Source organism: Castor canadensis, chromosome 8, assembly GCF_047511655.1.
Source record: "Castor canadensis chromosome 8, mCasCan1.hap1v2, whole genome shotgun sequence".
NCBI lineage: Eukaryota > Metazoa > Chordata > Mammalia > Rodentia > Castoridae > Castor > Castor canadensis.
Genome location: NC_133393.1, coordinates 33663391 through 33684112, shown reverse-complemented (window position 1 = coordinate 33684112; position 20722 = coordinate 33663391). Strand labels below are relative to the sequence as shown.

The window sequence follows — 20722 nt, the reverse complement described above, 5'->3', positions numbered from 1 at the left end:
AGGGAAGAATGGTGTCTCATTAATCAGGTGACTGTCTGCTCTTGAACTCCATTTTCTGATCCTCTTTATGTTAATATGAACAGGTGAAGAGATTTGTGGAGATCCAAGAGAGGGTTCTGCAGTGATTTGGGTTTATTGCTACTCTATTGCTTAGAGTGGTTATGATGCATGAATTTCCTGTGAGTTAGCTGGAACATTGCTGACTTTGTGACAATATTTTTAGTAGGGTGCATTTAGGGTAAGTGACCAGCAGCAGAGGCTATAAAGGATACTACAGAGGGCAGAGCTGTGGGGTAGATAGGAGAATCAAGCCAGGTCATTTCTGCTGAAAAACACACTAGTATACCCCACAGGAGAGACACACTTGTCACTCAGAAGAAATTCAAGTCCAGTGCTTGTCAGCAATGAGAAATCTATCACAATACCTCATAAGACAGTTCTGTCAGAAATTGTTTTATTTTTCCTAATTGTATATCTTATCCTGACAGTTAAAGGAATGGAGATCCAAGAAAGAAGAGAAAGAAACACATTCAGTTACTGACCACATCAGCTTTCCTGTTATGTCCTTTAAGCCATAAAAGGAAGAGAGTAAAATATTAAATATTCTGAATATGAGAAGGGGTTGAAACTTGAGTGAAGAGGTCTTGTGAAACGCAGAGTGACTAAAATGCATGGAATGTGTCCAGGATGATGCTAAAGGAATGGGAACTTGTGAAGCATGGTTGGAAAAGCTATTGAAGAAAGCTAGGGTCATTTTATATGATGGTATCCTAACTATTTTTAGACTTTGCCATTGCAGAGCACTAGCAGTGTCTATCTTACCAATGTGAAAGTTAGCTCACAGAACGTTGTGACTTTCATAAAGCATCCTGAGGATTCAGTGCTCTTGATGTGATTGTTATGAATGGTAATGAAACTTTTGGATTCCAATAAGGATCCATGTTAACTTACTGTGGTTCTAAAGTAAATTGTTAGTTGTCTTTTTGCAATCCTAGTTTCTCTTATTTGTCACATGTTTTGGTAGGAATTTCTCAATGGTTGTGATAGAGGTTTTTTTGGATTTTCCATTAAATGAAAAAAAAGAAACTTTGGCAAATTGCCTTTTTTGATTTTTACACTTGTAAAGAGTCAGTTTTTATTTGTTTATGAAGAGACCCATTACACCCAAGCACACATTAAAAAGTTGTAAAACTAAAAGAAGCTTGTCAAGAGGTACATCCATGCGAGCCATCTCAGACATAGAGGCGATGGATTTGGGATTAGCAGCAGCCTTCATGGACAACTTTGCACTTCAGGATCTTGAGATAATTGTCAACCTTATTTGTATCTCTGCGTAGGCAGTGGAACAGGTTATAAAATCCCACAAGGCGAGAGTTTTTGTCACCCTTCTGCAGTGATGAAAGTCCAGACCAGGCAGAGAAAATGTCTTCATTTACAACTCCAGGGTTAACCTAGCCACCAAAAAGATAGTCACTTATTATTCATACTGTTAGTATTTGTTTATACCTGTTCCTTTTTATTGTTGAATTATGATTGAAGATGATATAGGAATGGAAAACATATGCCAAGGGCATGGATTTTTGTGTATCTGGATCAGAGTGTCATAAATCTAAAAGTATGACATATGTATAAGTTTTCTGGCATATGAGATATCACAGGTAAATTATGTTTTTATAGGAGTAGATAGATGGAAAAGCAGGAAGTTGCTGTTACAAAATACACTTGGCTTTGTCCAAGGGACAATGGAAGAGCTACTATCTGTTGTCTTACTTGTGTGACTTTTACATTTCCCAAATCTTGTCCCTAGCATGGCCTTTGTACTTTAGTCCTTCTGGTAGTTCACCATTTATCTTTTTGTTCCTTTGAACTGAATCCATTGTTCAGAGAATGTATGTTGTGAAATCTTAGAAACAATGAAGACTGCATCGAATGCATTAAATGCAGATAATCTGATGATGAGTATAGTGAAGATCTGCTGAAGTAGTCAAGGAGTCTTTCATTTCAATCAGTAAAATTATATTCCAAATCTCTATAAAGAATAATTTTTTTTTTTTTTTTAGTTCTCTGGGCTGGAAGGTTGTGGGCAAAGGATGGTACTTCTAGAAACCCCTCAGTGGTGAGGACTGTGTGCTAAGGCATGACTAGGATTACATAAAGAACCTGCCAAAGAACTTGAGAGAGGCCCACAGTGTGTACCTGTTATCTCTATAGGACTTAGCCAGTCAGAAATCTTCAGAGATCTTAGAGAAAAGGAACTATCTTGGTACCTTTTAGGATGTCTGAGTTACAGAGTCTACTAGGTACCAGTCTGAGATAATTGTAGACCTTGATTTGTAGAACTTTCTCTTACAGAGTAAGCTCATTTTTTATATATCAGATTACCTATCAGAATTTAAAGTGTGTATGTGTGTTGTCTTGATTTAAGCTTTTTATATCTGATGAACTCTGTTGAGAAAATTGTTGAGAATATTTACTGTGCGAGGTATAAAGACATCAACATAATTAAATAAAGAAGTGGGAGGAAAAAAGGAACAGAAATATAAAGCATTATTGAACAAATTAGCTACATTAGGTAGTAGTCTTATAGTAATAAACAAAATATATTGAAAATCAAGGTGTTTATTTCATAGGATGCTGGGTTAATGTGCTCTTTGTATTTGTTGTGTTTTTGCTTAGATTTGTAGTCTTCTCCCATGAAAATGAGAAAAATGACACATGATACCAGGTACTTAGTACACAAAAAGAAGTATAAAATTGCTTGTGCTATTATTCTTATAGCCATATGTTTTCCTTTAGATGACACATTATTTCTGAAAATTTCAGAAAACTGGAATCTCACTAAAGTTGAAATTATCCTATCTGAATGGAGATACATACTGAAAATACTAATTTAATCTAAATATGGTGAATTATTTGGAATGATTATTTATAATAATAATGGTTTAGTTTGGATCCCAAAACAAAACAAAATTTAGGATGAAATATTTTTCTATATATTATGAAATAAGGAACATTCCAGAAAGACACACTCTTCCTTTTGTTACATCTAGTATTGTGAGACAACATTGAAGCTATGGCTTTCTCTTTTCAGTCTTTCCTTAGGGATGGGGCAGGGTGGGAGCTACAGTTTGGTGTGATTTTGATTTTCTCCTTTTTTTCTTCCTACTCTAATCCTCTGGTGAATTAAATGGAGACAGAATTGGAGCAGCCTTTCAATGTATGTATCCTGAGATACTTTGAAGAAAGCATTTACCTTGAGATTCTATTGTCTTGAAAATATTTAGCCCAACTCCACAGGAAAGAGGAAGCCTTTGGTGGATTTGTGGACAGTGTTTTAAAGGCTACACCTGTCAAATACAGAAAGCTGTTACTAAAATTGAAGTACATCAGGATCTAACACTATGGATGATTAAAGCTTGGCTTAGTCATCTACATCATAGGATTCCTAAATTTGTTCTAGAAAGTGAAGAATTTAAACCCATTTCCCTTCACAGAGGTTGCCTCTTTCATTGATGAGAAAATCAAAGAAGTATCAAAGATTGCTCACCTATTTGATTATCTTCTCCATGCCCTTCAAAGTTGATGGGTTTTATACTCAATCTCTTGGACTCTTCTAATCATATCTGCTGGGAATTCTTTCATATCCCTCACTGTGGTGGTCAGGTGCTGCAGAGGGTCTTCCCAGGAGCGCAATAAGCCTCGGACCATATTCAGAAGTGTTCCAGACTGATCAATCACACTGAACATCACATTAAAGGAAGTGAAAAACAGCCAGGTTGGTAATATGTAATTCTGTGGAGAAAGTGAACTAAAATATCTCTTTGTTATTCCTATGTATATATAAAAATTTTCTCTAAATAATACTATTTTTAGTTATGCAAAGTGTAAGTTGTAGTTAAAGTTACAAAACTGGTTTACTTAAAGAACTGACTATATTTGTGGAGGTATTTGTATATATATATGTATATATATAAATATACGTATGATGTTTACTTTAAACTATGTTTAGACTGGTTAGGGCATTATTTCAGAAGGGATAGGTTAGAACAATAAAAAACTTGAGCTGGTTTGATATGTAGATTTTGTTGTCATCAGAACAGAGACTAGAGTTGCTGCTGAAAGAAACATAACATTTTGTAGGACTTGCTTGGTAAGGTGTGTTTCAATTAAGATGCAGCATGATACAGAAGAGTCAGGGAAGAATGAGAATGTAAGTGTTAGAGAAGCAGAAGTAGAATCAGAAGAGTCTTGAAAATCTAGACAAGAGGGCTCAAATCATTCAGTGATCAGTGATGTAATGTGCTCTCAAGGGAGGAGCATTACATAACTGCACTTGCATTTGTTACATCTATCCTATGTGGACATTTAGTCATGCATGTCCAACTCACTCGAAACATTCCTACAGAAAGGTATATACAATCCTAGGTATAAGGCATTGGGTGAAATGTTGTCCTCTGCATGCACAATTTATAGATCTACTGCAAGCTTACTTAGTATTTGTTTTTATTTATAATTTATCAGCTACATAATGTAAATTTTCTTAGATTGCATTCTTTTCCTCCATTTTTCTCTGCACATGTGATTACTATACTTATTTTAGTGACTCTAATAATTTATAGTACAGCAACCACAGAATGCTGCCTGAGCTGTTTTGGTGAAAAACCTGGGCTTAAGACTTACCTCGGTATTCAGGGCTTGGTCCTTGTCTGCTGGAGTAGGAATCGAAGATGTGTGGCAGCTGTTGATGGTCCTGGATATGAACTCCGGTCCAGTGGTATATGTTTTTTGCTAGAAATGATAGACAAAATTCAATTAGTTATAGCTTGGGAATTGAATAAGCTAATCCATTAGCAAAATATTCATACAGTTGATAGATGTGTAATTTTCTCAAAAAAAGCACTGCATAATATTGAACTCAAGGAATTAACGAACAAGTCCTTTTGCCTACTTTTTTTGCTATTAGTGTATAATTTCATTTTTTTCATCTAACTTTTCAAACCTTTGAACTTCTTCTCTTCTTTACTGTACCCATATTGTCACAACCTTCCTTTCATCTTTCCTACTGGTTGCTATTTGAAAAGCAAAAACAAAATACTGCCAAACTACAAACCATCAAGTGTTTTAAATACCAAACACCAAAGTACATAAATATCTATGTTTTTCCATTTAAACTTTCATTTCTTGTGTGTCTAACAGATATGCTTCTTTTAAGTAGACATTTTAAAATTACAATTTTTCTTTCAATTACCTCCGAATACACATAGCTGTACCTCATCATGTTTATCATAAATTCACAGTACACTATTATTTGTTTTGAAAAAATAAGTCAAAAGTAACAGAGCATAACATTTTGGAAAATATTAAGAAGTGAACAGATTAAAAATGGAAAAAAATAGTAAACTTCATGGTTTAAAAATAATATTTGGTGAAAGTTGTGAGAATTTAAATGGATTACTAGGAAGATGTTAAAGATAAAGGATGGTCAGTCAAAAATGAGGAATAAAAGAAAAACTAGTGAGTGAAAATAAATTTTTGAATGTATATTTATTGCAAATATTGAGTCACTTTCCTTGGAGGCCCAATGATATACTGAAGCCCTAATCTTTTGTGGGCCCCAAGACTGACCTAGAATACTAAATTACAGGTTTCAAAGAACCTTCATCAGGAAGAAAAACCCTGTTTCCAATTGTAAGCCAGCCTTTGTGCTATAATTATCATTTCTTGCAGTGGAAATCTTAAAACAATGATTCCTAGCATTTTGGGATTTCTGAAAAGCCATTTGTTTTTGGTTTGGTTTTTTTCCCCTTCTGACATGGCTTCAGTTCAGCCTAACTCTATTCCATCCACCCAATTCACTGCAATGCAATTCTCGTTTATTGAATATCTACAGTATGCCGAATACAGATTGCCCAGGTTGCTGGCTTCTAAGAAGAAAAAGTATCAATGCTCTTCTTCTTACCTAAAAAAGGCTTTACTCCTGGTGTTTAAATTAAAAAAAAATAGAAATAAGAGAAATTTCAGAAAATGTACAATAATCATTGCATTCTTTGAGACTCTATGAGATTTCATGAAACTTGGAGTTTTCTCCTTTTCTCACCTTTTATTATCTGATGCCTTCTTTTACTTAAAGGTATAGTATTTACAATTTGGTTCATGAGATTTACTTTATTAAATTGCATACAGTCCTATCCTTGGCATGAAGGCTTCTTTTGGGAAGAAGCAATGAGTGGGATACTTACAAAGTCCCTGAATGTGTCTTCAGCAACTTTATAGATGTTGTCAGACAGGGCGACTGCACGGGTGAACAGGTCTTGGAGGCTCAAGAGGCAGTTCGCAGCCCCACCTGCACAGGCAGGGCTGGCAGCCACATTCTTGCAGAGAAGGAGGTTTAACACCAGCAGCAGCAGGAGTGATCCTGTGTAAACAAAAACACAACCCACTTTGAGATGATCTATTCTGCCGAGGTTATCAGATGTAATTCTGCTGTGGGAAACTTTCTCCCTCAGCACTGTCCTTTTCTACAGAAATTGCTAGTATAGCTGGTGTGGGAGAAGAAGCAACACCTTCCACTGTGTCAATTTAGATATATATAATTATATTTGTACAGATATGTAGTTTGAAAAGTGGGTGACTTCCTGCATTTCTGTATTGCTTCCAGAAGGAATTGTATACTTTGTAAACATTTTGAGCCTAAATTAATCCTGAATCAGGGTATTTAAGTCATTCTCTGAGGACAATTTAAAGTTGGGTATCTCTGCAGATTTTTGGTGGTCAGAGTTTATAATTATTTAAGCCAATGTCCGATATTTGCATTTTAGTCACTAATGTGACGAAGACAGTGCAGATCATCAGTGTGTTTTATTTTCATGCCTGACAAGAATAAACTCATGATTGCTTGATTGATAGTATGGACTGTGAAAGAATCCTATCATAAAAATGATGTTGTAGGCTAGGCTTGCTAACTCCCCATAATAATCCCACACATTTGTCTGCTACTTTGCTAAAAGCTCAGATTTTTTTCTTTCTAAATTTGAGCTTTACAATACTCCTGTGAAATGACTGGGCCTTAATAATTATCACTAAACTACACTGATGAAATAGAAGGCTTAGGGAGGTTAAATGATTCCCCTCCCTTTATTAGCAGGTTGGGGAGGCAGAACACCAACACCCTGGTCTTTGTCTTCACCTTGTCACATCATACACACCTGTGGGCCCTCACTTTGCATGTGTATCAGGGACCACATCATTATTCCTGAGATCAGTGTTTGTAGAGGTTGTTACCATTACTTTTAAAGAACAACACTCTGCCTTGATTTTATGGTAACAGAGGCCCTAGGTAAGTTGATTTTATCCCATTTTCCTGCTCTATCAAACACGCACTTTAAAAATCTAGTCAACAATCAGTGGTGGTTTTATCATCACTTTGCTGCCTCAGCAGATGGACAGGTAACAATCTTTAACATATCAATAATTTCCACTGTCAAAAGGAGAGAAACAGTTCATATGTGACAAATAATATCACTCTTTAACATAGTGACATAATTCCAAGAACTTCTGATATAAAAATGTGTTTCTCAGTTCCATAGAACCCTTGAGAGATGCAATTGGAAAAGTCTAAGATAAAATAACGCAATGTTAAAGACCATATGCGAAATAAAAACCTAACTCCAAGTACCCAAAGTAAGTATAAATATACTTAAAAGTTGTTTGGTTTATAATGTAACTAAACAAATTATTAGGTACAATATTAAAATAATTTTGTGAGATAATTCACATTAGAGCTCTTTCAGTTTTCAAAACCTATTCTTCTAAAATTTGTTGAAAGTGTGTTATAGTTCTATAATGTAGTTGTACAATTGTATAATGTTTTGTCTACATGTATAAAAGAATTGTGCTTTGAAAATAGAGAATGCAGATTAGTACTCTAGGAAATTCTTAACTGAATATTCTTTAATGCCTAGAACATTTTTGTTTGTGTTTATTATCTGTGGGATTTTCATAGTCTAAGATGAAAAAACATAGATAAATATTTCTATTATTCATTTCATAAAACAAATTTTGTTGTTAATAGTAATTTATTTCCTTTTAAATGTCACTAAATGCTGGTGTAGTGCTCCATGTGGTGGGATGCCTGCCTTGCAAATATGAGGCCCTGAATTCAAACCCTAGTACTGCCAAGATAAACAAAAAGAAAAAAATGAAGACACAAAAGAAAATATCACCAAGAAAGTATAGGCTATCTATTAGCTGTTATGTGTTTTTCCTTGTGAAATGTCATTTGGCTTGAAGCAAATAGACAAAACAGTATGAGATACATATGTGTTATCATTGTCTGCATTATGACTCACAATTTTGTCATCAGGTTGATTCAAATGGTGTAATTCACATAAGAGATCTGGGACCCAGAAAGTTTTAACTTTTTTCTTCTCATGTATGATACTTGGGATACATAAACTCTTGAGATCTTATTCTAGTATAGTTCTTGATCTCAGAATCATTGGTCTTTTGAGTTGGGTTATTCCATGTTCTGGGAGCTGTCCTTGAAGAATGCATTGGAGGATGTTTATCAGCCTCCCTGGTTTCTATTTATTGGACACCAGTATTATCTTCCCTTTTCCTGCCTTACCTCAATTAAGACAATGCAAAATGTCTCTGGGAGAAGGAGGATCCCCTATTCAAGAACGACTGATCTGTTCCATTGTGCCCTTGTACAATTGCTTTCTAGAATAATGATTAGAAGGTCCTTATAAATCCTGTGTGCCTTAAACTTCTTGTTATTACCTAAAATTTCCCATTAGTTTCCCTCAAACACCAGATTGTTCACAAAGCCATTGAGCAGTTGCACATACCTTTCCATGATGACTGCTTGCTGTCCATGGTGGTGGTCATGGCAGGGACACACTTCATCTGAGAAGACCTGGGAGTTGTACAATGTTCTCCTGTGAGATGTTGGCTTATAAACCTTTGACATGTTTATGAATATATTTAATCAGACATTCTCCTCCCCTTGCCAGTAACCCATATCCGTCATTAAGATTTCCCCCAAAATTTTAAACACCAAATGCTATTTTATTTCTTATTCATATTTAGGAAGACATACTAGCCAGAAATAAAGGATGTTGATTAATTATAGTGGAAGGAAATGAGAAATCTGATGAAGGTGAGCTCTTTAGAGTAGTTTGGCATAGAAGACTTATAAAACTATAGAACCAATTACCTTAAAATTTACCTTTAGTTCTCTGAAGTTTCTTGAACTTATAGCATTATATTTCACTTAACATTTTCTCATGTATGGTCAGTGGTAAAATTTCTCATTCAACTTTGTTAAGTGAACTGAGTTTTAAAAATTTATGTACTATATACCAGAAGATAAAGAATAAATTCCTATTATGCTCTGATTGAATCTCCTTCTTCTTACTTGCTTTTACAAATTCTGTTTAGTCCATTTTAAAATTGACAGAGTATATGTATCATATTTAGTTTTATCAAATGTATTCTCTCCTTTGTTTACCTTTAATATTTCCTTTGTTTTAAACATATATCTATAGTGTATATAAATATATATACATATATATATACACATAAAGTTGTTAGTTTATCTCTTTTATGTATATGAAGTTGTATCATTATCCCAGTGCACAGTTTAAGAGACAAAGGTGCAGAGATACTAAAAATACAGTGTATGGAAGAAATAATTCGTCTACAGTAAAGTTAGATGCAAGGATATTGTTTCAAGATAAATTTGGATGGATGTGAGGAAGACTAGGAAATGAAACATTTATACTTATTGATGTTTACCCACATCTAATATAAGCAAGCTATCAACCCTGACCCTAGAGAATTTATTTTGAAGAAAAAATAGTAGTTTTCAGGGCAAATGCATACATTGAACATACATATATTTAAAAAGATCATAATACAGCATGTAATAAACTTCAATTTGAGGCAATTATTTCTACTCTTTCCCATTGGTTCATAAACTGTTACTAACTAACTTATGCCCCATCTACTTTCCTTGACCTTAGCTCACTCTGGGGCAAAATGACAAAAACAGTCTTTTACCATTGGCTCAGAAGTTCTATTACATCTTAGACAATTCCTAAATGAAACGATTATATGATTAAGAATGAATCATTGATGACCTCCTCTAATTTTTAAGTTCATGCATCTATATCAGGCAAGAACTTTCTATTTTAGTGTCTTTGAGAGAAGACTGACAGATGAGGAAATTTAAAAAGTTATCCCTTTCCATGGCATTTGCTTTTTCTGAAACTGTTAGTGCCACCATGTGCTTTAACAATTATCTAAGTGCTGATATGGAGCACTTAACAAAGAATCTTAACAAAGAATAATGCATCTGAGGAACTATTTTTTCTCATTGTGTTAGCTTAAGCAATGTTATAATTGATAGGCTGTATCAATCTAAAAGTGGATTTGTGATTCATAAACTTATTCTGTGTATATATTTCTCCCTAGACAAGGAAAGTCTGAATTACTAAAAGCAGATCTGTATAGTAGAGATGTTCATGTTGTCCTAATTTACCCTTTCCCTGCAGAAACTTATGTGTAAGCAAATATACTGTAATGATTGACAGTGATGGAGGCAGGGGCAAGATGGTGGATCAGAAGCATCGACCATTTTGACTCTCATTTTGAGAGAGTAAGCTTACACAAGAAAGACTATGTTCTGAAGACAGAAGGAGGAAAAAAGCATTGGGAATCACAAAAGGGATGTCAGAACATCAGAAAAGCACAAAGAAAACTAAGCAACAGAGAAAAGCAGCAAACAGTTTCAAGCCCATCCCTGGCTTCCTGGGAGTCAAAGGGCAAGCTGAAGACCCAATCACAAGGTAAGTCAAAGAGACATGATAACAAACTGGAAAGTCTTGCTGCAAGATAAGCCCACACCTCCTTAAATCCAATGAAGGGATTTGGAAGACAATGACTGTTCTGGTGTAAAAGGCTAGCCCTTGTGAAGGAAGACAGTTTGTCATTCCCCTCATCTCAGTCTGCCATAGTAAGATGACTTCTTGAGAAAGAGTTGATTTAGACTATTGGTTGGGATCAAGGTACTCTAGAGGCTTGAGAACAAGAAATAGTCATGGCTCAGAGAGTAGAGGGATACCCTGTCAGAGAATATTGGTGAACAAAGGCCATGAAAGATGGTCAAGGAGAGGGAAGAGAGTCTTACCTGGTCCTGCAGAGAAGCAAGTGGGATCCACTGCAGTGAAGGATATACTGGTTGCAGGCCACATGCTGCCTTATAAAGACCAAGTCCAGTCACCTCAGGGTCACATGAAAACAAATGACCAGCATGATATTCAGCCTCCAGGCCCTGTCTTCAGGCCATCTGTGTTGGTTGCTAAGTGGGGCAGAGGCTTTTTGGACACCCTTTACCAGAAAACATCCTTCTTACTTCATATTATAGTTAGGTCATTAGACATCCAGAATGAGGAAAGTATATTGAAGGGTGCAAGACAGAAGTACAAACTCACCTTGGAAGGCAAACCTATCAGAGACACAGCAGATTTCTCAAAAGAACTTGAAAGGCAAAGAAGACATGGAATAATATATTTCAAGCCCTGAAAGAAGGTAACTGCCAACTTAGGTTACTGTACCTATAAAAAGTATTCTACGTATTCAAAGGAGAAAGAAGAACCCTTCCTAATACTCTGTAATAAATAGAAACTAGGGCAATTCATGATCACTATACCTGCACTGCAGAAGATACTTAAAAGAATTGTATTTTTAAACAATAATTCTAGATGTTAATGGTCTCAGTTCTATGAAAGACACAGACTAGGAGACTCATTTTTCTCAGCAACCCATGGAACTTCCTCTGAAATCCATCATATCTTAGGACATATATCAAGTCTTAGCCAATATGAGAAAATTCACATAATTTCCTATATTTTATTTGACTCCTACACAAATAATAAACAGACTGATAAAGAAAATAATACCATTCAGAAAAGCTTCAAAAAATTAATATCTAATAATAAACCTAATGTATATTTGAAAGACCTCTATAATGAAAATTATAAAACCTTGAAGAAAATTGAAGAATACTCTAGAAGACAGAAAGAGTTCCTATGTTCATGGATAAGCAGAATTAATATTTTGAAAATGTCTGTACTATCAGAACCAAGCTCAATCTCTATGCAACTCCCTGAAAATTTCCAAGGTCATTTTTTTAGAAATAGAAAAAACAACTGTAAAATTCATAAAGAATCTCAAAAGACCCCAAACAGCCAATGCAATCCTAATCAATGCTGACTTAAAATTATACTATAGAGCCATAGTAACAAAAACTGCATGATACAGGCAAAGAAATAGACCAATAGACCAATGGAATAGAATAAAATATCCAGAAATAAGCCTGAAAAGCCACAGCCATCTGATTGTTGGCAATGGTGCCAAAAAACATAGCTGGAGAAAAGACTGCCACTTCAACACATGGTGCTGGGAAAACTGGAAATCCACATGTAGAAGACTGAACATAGAGCTCTCTTCTTTAACCTTGTATAAAATCAATCCAAAATATCTAAGTTTAAGGCCTGAAACTTTGAAACTATTATAGAAAAACATAGGGAAGCATTTGAAGTTACAGTCATAGGTAACTCCTTTTGAATAGGACACCAATGGCTCAGGAGATAAGAGCAGAATTGACAAATGGAATTATATCCAAATAAGAAATTTCTGCACAATAAAGGAAACAGTGATCAGAATTAAGAGGCAACACACAGAATGGGAGAAAATCTTTCTCAGCTTTTCATCAGATAAAGAATTAATACCTGGAATATATAAGGAGCTCCAACAATTGAACACCAAAAAAAAAATAACCAATGCAGTTAGTAAGTGGGCAAATCAATGGCAGAAATACTTCTCAAAGGAAGTACAAATGGCCCATAAATACATGAACAAATATTCAACATCCTTAGCCATCAAGGAAATGCAAATCAAAACAACATTGAGATTTCATATTACCCCAGTCAGAATGCCAATCATTAAGGAAACAAAGAGGAAATGTTGGTGAGTGTGTGAGGACAAATGAGCACTTCTGTGCTGTTGGTGGGCATGTAAATTAGTGTAGCCACTATGGAAATAAGAATAGAGTTCCTCTAAATCTAAAAGATGGCCAGGCATCAGTGGCTCATGACTGTAAACCTAGTTACTTGGGAGTCAGAGATCAGAAGGACCAAGGTTTGAGGCCAGCCAGGAAAAATAGTTCAGGAGGTCCTGACTTGAAAATAACCAACACACGAAAAATGGTTGAAGGGTGTATGCAAGCACTTAGTGCCTGCCTAACAAGGATGAGACCCAGAGTTCAAAACCCAGTACCACCAATAAAATAATCTAAAGGATGAACTATTATATCATCCTGCTATACCACTGTTGGGCTATATCTGAAGGATATTAGTCAGCATAAAATAGATACTTTCACATCCATATAGTAGGACTATTCACAATTCCCCATACCTGGAGTTACCTGGCGTGTCTGTTAACTAATGAATGGATAAAGAAAATGTGATATATATCTACCTATCTATCTATCTATCTATCTATCATCTATCTATCTATAAGGGACTATTATTTAACCATAAGGAGGAATGAAATTATGTCATATGCTGGAAATTGTCATGTTAATTATATTATGTCAGAGTGCAAAAGACACATATTTCCTATTTGTCTTTTATATGTATAATTTAGACCTAAAGAAAAAAAAAAACAATGACAAGTGTGTAAAAGGAAGGAAATTTTGGAGTTGGGAATGAGCAAACAGGGGAGGATGAAAGGAGAAGGTGAAAGAGGTAAACATGCTCAAAGTACTTCATTCTCATGTATGAAAATAGAGTACTGAAACCTGTTCAAGTTGTTTTAAAGAGAAAGAGTAAAGGATGCAGATAAATTTGATCAAAGTCCATGCGGGTATGGAAATATCACAATGAAACCCCTTTGACAATTAATATACATTCCTTCCAAAGGAAAAATGAGGAACTGACAAGTGAAAACTTAACCTTAAATTTTGAAGTGTTGCCAGTTTTGTGGATAACCTGAGAAAACCAGAGTTGTGTTTATTCAGTAGAGACCAATGGATTTATTTGACTGCAAAGACCTTATGTGTTTTAATGTAAATTTATCGTGTGCATTCTTGCTGACTCAGAGCCCCTCATGTCCTGTGAACAGGATAGTACAATATCTAAATAATGCAAATGGCATATTTTATGTGAAAAGTCATAGTTGTCCTATTTTTTATCTACTATACATATCATCACCTTCCCCTTAATGTTTGTATGTACTCTTTTGTAAATGTTTTACTTTATTAAAACTGTGCCTTCCGTTAGAGCAATGTAAAAGTTCAATAAGGATGGACTTATCTGTTTTCACTTAGAAAACTTCACTTGTTTTCCTATTTTGATTTAATGCCTTGATAGAACTGTGAGCTGATAACTGATTTCTGTCAAGCAGCTAAATAAATGGCTCAAATGATGTTAAAGTTTTAATGGTATTTTTAGTACATGAATCTTATATTAAAGGTTCTTACTTTAAGCATTAAGTGACATCTAATTAGCTTTCCTTCCTGGTGGAACAGGGCTTTTATTTTACTTATATCTTCTTTATTTTATCTATCTTCAAGTTTGAGGTAATTTTAATTTTTCTTCTGGCGTTTATGACACAACATGCATATATCTTGTCCTTGAGGACCTTTGCCAATGTGTAAAGATATTTTTGAGTATCGCAACTGGAGTACTACTGGAATCTGGTGGTAGAGGCCAGATGTGCTGTTAAACACCCTACAACACATAGTGCCAACCTTGATAGAAAATATTCTGCTACCCAGATATCAGTGATAGCTCTGTTGAGAAAACCTGATTCACAAGGTGATAAGATATGTGAAGGTATAAAAACCATGACATTAAGCAAATCATTGAAACTTGCTAGTGAAATACATCTATTGATAAGTAAAGTGCTTAAAATATAATAGTTTGTGATATTGTATACCATCAACAGTGTAGACAAAACTTTCAGTCACCTTTCTGCATCAAATAATAGAATATAAAGCATAATGCATAGATTTGAAAAAATGCCAGGGAAATTATCCAAGATACAATATCAGAAGAAAGTATGTGTGTATATTTGGCCTCCTTAATGAAAATGCTACAGTTTCTAAAAAGGTAGAACTCATGGCAACAAGGATACATAGATAATTTATGTACTTACTATGTTTTGTCTTTTTAAATTTCTTCTAATGGTCACCGGTGATTGTTTACTTGTTAAATCTAAGTAATTCCTTGAGTCATAACCTGTGTTAATGTTTTTATTTTATTTTATATTTTGGCCAACAGCTCTGTATTCCCCTTTTGGCTAGCTTCTTCAGTGCCAGAGCTTTACCTGTAGTATCCAAGAAGATGCTACCAACCCTGTCTAGCTGCCAGCTACCTATTGGATACTTCAAAGTATTAGATACTGTATCTTGGCTCACAGTTCTGGAGTTTTTATCTGTGATTGATTGGCACATCATGGCAGGAGTGAATGGTAGACAACCTGGTCACTTAGTGGCAGGAAGCAAGAAAGAGGAAGGGGCCAGATTCCACTGTCTCCATTAAGGGCACACCCAATGGCCTTCAGACCTCCCACTGGACCCTGACTTTTATGTTTCCACCAAGACCCAATGGTGGTACCATGGGGGCCATGTCTCTAATATGTGTGTATTTGTAGGACATTTACTAACCAAGTATAACAATCTGCTTTTTAGTTTGTTCAGAATAATTAACATTTTGTTTCATGTTAGAAAATTCCAGAACTAAAAGCATTCAAATTGTTTGATAGATTTTGAAGGAGCATACAATTGTTCATGAAATCATTGCTAACTTTTATATGTCAAATTCCTCCATGGTCCAAACAATGATAGAGTGGAAGTCTTTATTTTTAGTAATCATTTCTTCTGTCTTTATCCTAAGTAGCCGGATTTCTAAGATTAAGACCATAGGCTTTGTGAAAATGTCAGAGTTTGTCCTGGTTAAAAAAAATTCCAAAAACTCAAAAGTCTTGACTTGTAGTTTATTGCAATGTTATTTCAAGCAGGGTAAACCTTACCATCCAAAACACAAAAGCAAAAATGTTTTGTGGTATTATGAAAGACTTCATTACATGTATCTCTCTTGCAACACAAGCAAGGACAATATTAGAGCTATTTGGTTTCATTGCAACTGAAAATTACAACTTTATATCTTTAGTCTTGTCTTTTTAGAGAGGGTAATGTGAGAGAAACTCCAATATTTTGAAGAGATGTGACTGCTCATCAGAAAAAATTATATGCCATTGTTGTTATGTAGATATATGTATAAATCATTGCAAAAGACAAGGAGATTTGTGTTATATTATTAGCTCCATTTGTGGCTCATTGAGACTGTACCTAAAGGATTATGAAAAACAGTGGCTTGAGTCACTTTTTCATCTGTGTAAAAAAAATACCTAGAAAGACAATGTAAGGAAGGAGGAATGTATTTTGTTTCATAGGTTTTGGACTGTGGGTAATCAGCTGGCTCCATTGTTGTAGTCTTGTGGGAGGCAGAATGTCATGGTGGACAGTGCATGATAAAGCACAAATGGCCACCACATGGCAGTGGGGAAGCAATGAGAATCCAAGGAAAGGATTTCAACAAGGACTAGCACTGAAGAGAATTTCCCAGGACCAACTTCCTCCAACTAGGCCCTGTCCTCAAATTTTCCCCCTTTTTCCAATAATTTGGTCAAAATGTGAATTAATCAATGCATTCAACCTTTGAGGAAGGAAGAGACCTCATGTTCCAAGCACTTCTCCAATCTCCACATGTGAACATTGTGCCAGGGACCAAGCCTTTAACAAGTGAGACTTTTGGAGGACATTTCATATTGAAGCAATGATTACCAGTTTAATAAATATTTGTGTTGTCTGTTAAATTCTAATTCCTCACATTTCTTTCTGCTCAGAAAGCTCCACAAATCAGCTATAGCCAGCAACTTCCCAAGATATCTCCTGTCAAGGTATCATGAAATCAGGTAGGCCAAGTAGCCATTTGCAGCAGTGGCTTCTAAGCACAGCATTGACTTGCTGATATAAATAATATTGGAATATTCACTTAGTCTCTAGTAAAAGAGACTATGAATAGTTTTTCTCATTAGTGATTGTTTCACAAACCAAAATAAAACCAAAATAAAATTACCTACAAAGTTAGTGGTTTTAAATCACAATAATCAATTTGCTATTATCACTTATAAGTCCTGCTTGGAGTTATACACAGTACAGGGACAGTAACAACACCAAAGACAATGATGGGAGACAGAAACAACAGGGAAACCAGTTTCCCCACAGCAAAAAATTAGTACAGGAACCAGAGGGGAATGAAGAAAACAGAAACTCAGATCCAGACTCCAACAAAATGAAGATAAACTATGCCAAAGGACCCAATGAAGCCCACAAGAATAGTTTAAAAGAAGACATACTTAGGATACTCAATGAGAATTTTATAGAGATGATACTGGATAGGGTCAACCAAAATGTACAGGAGACACTCAAGAAATTCCAAGACAACAAAAATAGAGAATTTGAAAAAGCAAAAGAAGAAATAAAGGAAACCATAGAAGCACTGTATAAACACCAAAGTGAAACAGAGAACACGATGAATAAACAGATAAATGAACTCAGGACAAAAATAGACAACATTAAAGAGGAAACCACCCAGGAGATGGAAAAAAGAACGAAACAGAACTCCAAAATAAAACGGAAGGCCAATCCAGCAGAATAGAACAAACAGAAGGCAGAATCTCAGAACTTGAAGATGAAATGGTAATTAAAGGAAAAATGAAAGAACTGTTAATTAAACAACTCAAGACCTGTGAAAAGAAAATGCAAGAACTCACCGACTCCATCAAAAGACCAAACTTGAGAATCATGGGCATCGAAGAAGGAGAAATGGTGCAAGCAAAAGTAATCCATAATATATTCAACAAAATAATAATGGAAAATTTCCCAAATCTAGAGAAAGATATTCCCATACAGATGCAAGAGGCCTCCAGGACACCAAACAGACCAGATCAAAATAGAACTACCCCACGACATATCATCATTAAATCAACAAGTTCAGAAACTAAGGAAAGAATATTGAAGGCTGTAAGAGAGAAAAAACAAGAAACATACCAAGGTAAACCCATAAAAATCACAGCAGACTTCTCAACAGAAACATTAAAAGCAAGAAGAGCATGGGTGGTTCAACATATGAAAATCAATAAACATAATAAACCACATTAACAGAAGCAAAGACAAAAACCACTTGATCATCTCAATAGATGCAGAAAAAGCCTTTGATAAGACCCAACATCATTTCATGATAAAAGCTCTAAGAAAACTATGAATAGAAGGAAAGTACCTCAACATTATAAAAGCTATATATGACAAACCTACAGCCAGCATTATACTTAATGGAAAAAAACTGAAACCACTCCCTCTAGAATCAGGAACCAGACAAGGATGCCCACTATCTCCACTCCTATTCAACATAGTACTGGAATTCCTAGCCAGAGCAATTAGGCAAGAAGAAAGAATAAAAGGAATACAAATAGGTAAAGAAACTGTCAAAATATCCCTATTTGCAGATGACATGATCCTATACCTTAAAAACTCAAAAAACTCTACTCAGAAGCTTCTAGACATCATCAATAGCTATAGCAAGGTAGCAGGATATAAAATCAACATAGAAAAATCATTAGCATTTCTATACACTAACAATGAGCAAACTGAAAAAGAATGTATGAAAGCAATTCCATTTACTAGCCTCAAAAAAATAAAATACCTAGGTGTAAACCTAACAAAAGATGTGAAAGACCTCTACAAGGAAAACTGTACACTTCTGATGAAAGAGATTGAGGAAGACTATAGAAAGTGGAGAGATCTCCATGCTCATGGGTTGGTAGAATCAACATAGTAAAAATGTCGATACTCCCTAAAGGAATGTACATGTTTAATGCAATTCCCATCAAAATTCCAATGACATTCGTTAAAGAGATCGAAAAATCTACCATTAAATTTATATGGAAACACAAGAGGGCACGAATAGCCAAGGCAATACTCAGTCAAAAGAACAATGCAGGAGGTATCACAATACCTGACTTCAAACTATATTACAAAGCAATAACAATAAAAAGAGCATGGTACTGGCACAAAAACAGACATGAAGACCAGTGGAACAGAATAGAGGACCCAGATATGAAGCCAAACAGCTATAACCAACTTGTCTTTCACAAAGGAGCTAAAATTATATGATGGAGAAATAGCAGCCTCTTCAACAAAAACTGCTGGGAAAACTGGTTAGCAGTCTGCAAAAAACTGAAACTAGATCCATGTACATCACACTATACCAGGATTAACTCAAAATGGATCAAGGATCTTAATATCAGACCACAAACACTAAAGTTGATACAAGAAAGAGTAGGAAATACTCTGGTGTTAGTAGGTGTAGGTAAGAACTTTCTCAACAAAACCCCAGCAGCACAGCAACTAAGAGATAGCATAGATAAATGAGACCTCATAAAGCTAAAAAGCTTCTGTTCACCAAAAGAAATGGTCTCTAAACTGAAGAGAACACCCACAGAGTGGGAGAAAATATTTTCCAGCTATACATCAAAGGACTGATAACCAGAATATATAGGGAACTTAAAAAACTAAATTCTCCCAAAACTAATGAACCAATAAAAAAATGGGCAAGTGAACTAAACAGAACTGTCTCAAAAGAAGAAATTCAAATGGCCCAAAAACACATGAAAAAATGCTCACCATCTCTAGCAATAAAGGAAATGCAAATTAAAACCACGCTAAGATTCTACCTCACCCCTGTTAGAATAGCCATCATCAGCAACACCACCAACAACAGGTGTTGGCGAGGATGTGGGGAAAAAGGAACCTTCTTACACTGTTGGTGTGAATGTAAACTAGTACAACCACTCTGGAAAAAAATTTGGAGGCTACTTAAAAAGCTAGACATTGATCTACCATTTGATCCAGCAATACTACTCTTGGGGATATACCCAAAAGAATGTGACACAGGTTACTCCAGAGGCACTTGCACACCCATGTTTATTGCAGCACTATTCACAATAGCCAAGTTATGGAAACAGCCAAGATGCCCCACCACTGACGAATGGATTAAGAAAATGTGGTATCTATACACAATGGAATTTTATGCAGCCATGAAGAAGAATGAAATGTTATCATTTACTGGTAAATGGATGGAATTGGAGAACATCATTCTGAGTGAGGTTAGCCTGGCCCAAAAGACCAAAAATCATATGTTCTCCCTCATATGTGGACATTAGATCAAGGGCAAACACAACAATGGGATTGGACTTTGAGCACATGATAAAAGCGGGAGCACACAAGGGAGGGGTGAGGATAGGTAAGACACCTAAAAAAAACTAGCTAGCATTTGTTGCCCTTAACTCAGAGAAACTAAAGCAGATACCTTAAAAGCAACTGAGGCCAATAGGAGAAGGGGACCAGGAACTAGAGAAAAGGTGAGATCAAAAAGAATTAACCTAGAAGGTAACACACATGAACAGGAAATTAATGTGAGTCAACCCCCTGTATAGCTATCCTTATCTCAACCAGCAAAAACCCTTGCTCCTTCCTATTATTACTTATACTCTCTCTACAACAAAATTAGAGATAAGGGAAAAATAGTTCCTG

At 35.4% G+C, this 20722-nt stretch overlaps 1 protein-coding gene across 5 annotated transcripts in view; it reads right to left on the bottom strand.

Annotated features, from left to right (window-relative positions):
• Positions 1-1322: 1322 nt before the first annotated feature.
• LOC109680230 (prolactin-like) overlaps positions 1323-20722 on the bottom strand; it is a 39984-nt gene continuing 20584 nt past the window's right edge. For 3 of the 5 annotated variants that reach the window (XM_074082786.1, XM_074082787.1, XM_074082788.1), the window contains exon 5: positions 3548-3726. In XM_074082786.1, coding sequence (XP_073938887.1) covers positions 3574-3726 — 153 coding nt within the window. In that variant the 3' untranslated portion in view covers positions 3548-3573. Of the gene's footprint in view, positions 1452-3547; positions 3740-4680; positions 4789-6239; positions 6416-8849; positions 8918-11191; positions 11229-20722 lie in introns of those variants that run through there. The other 2 variants (XM_074082785.1, XM_074082789.1) reach the window with 2 other exon arrangements.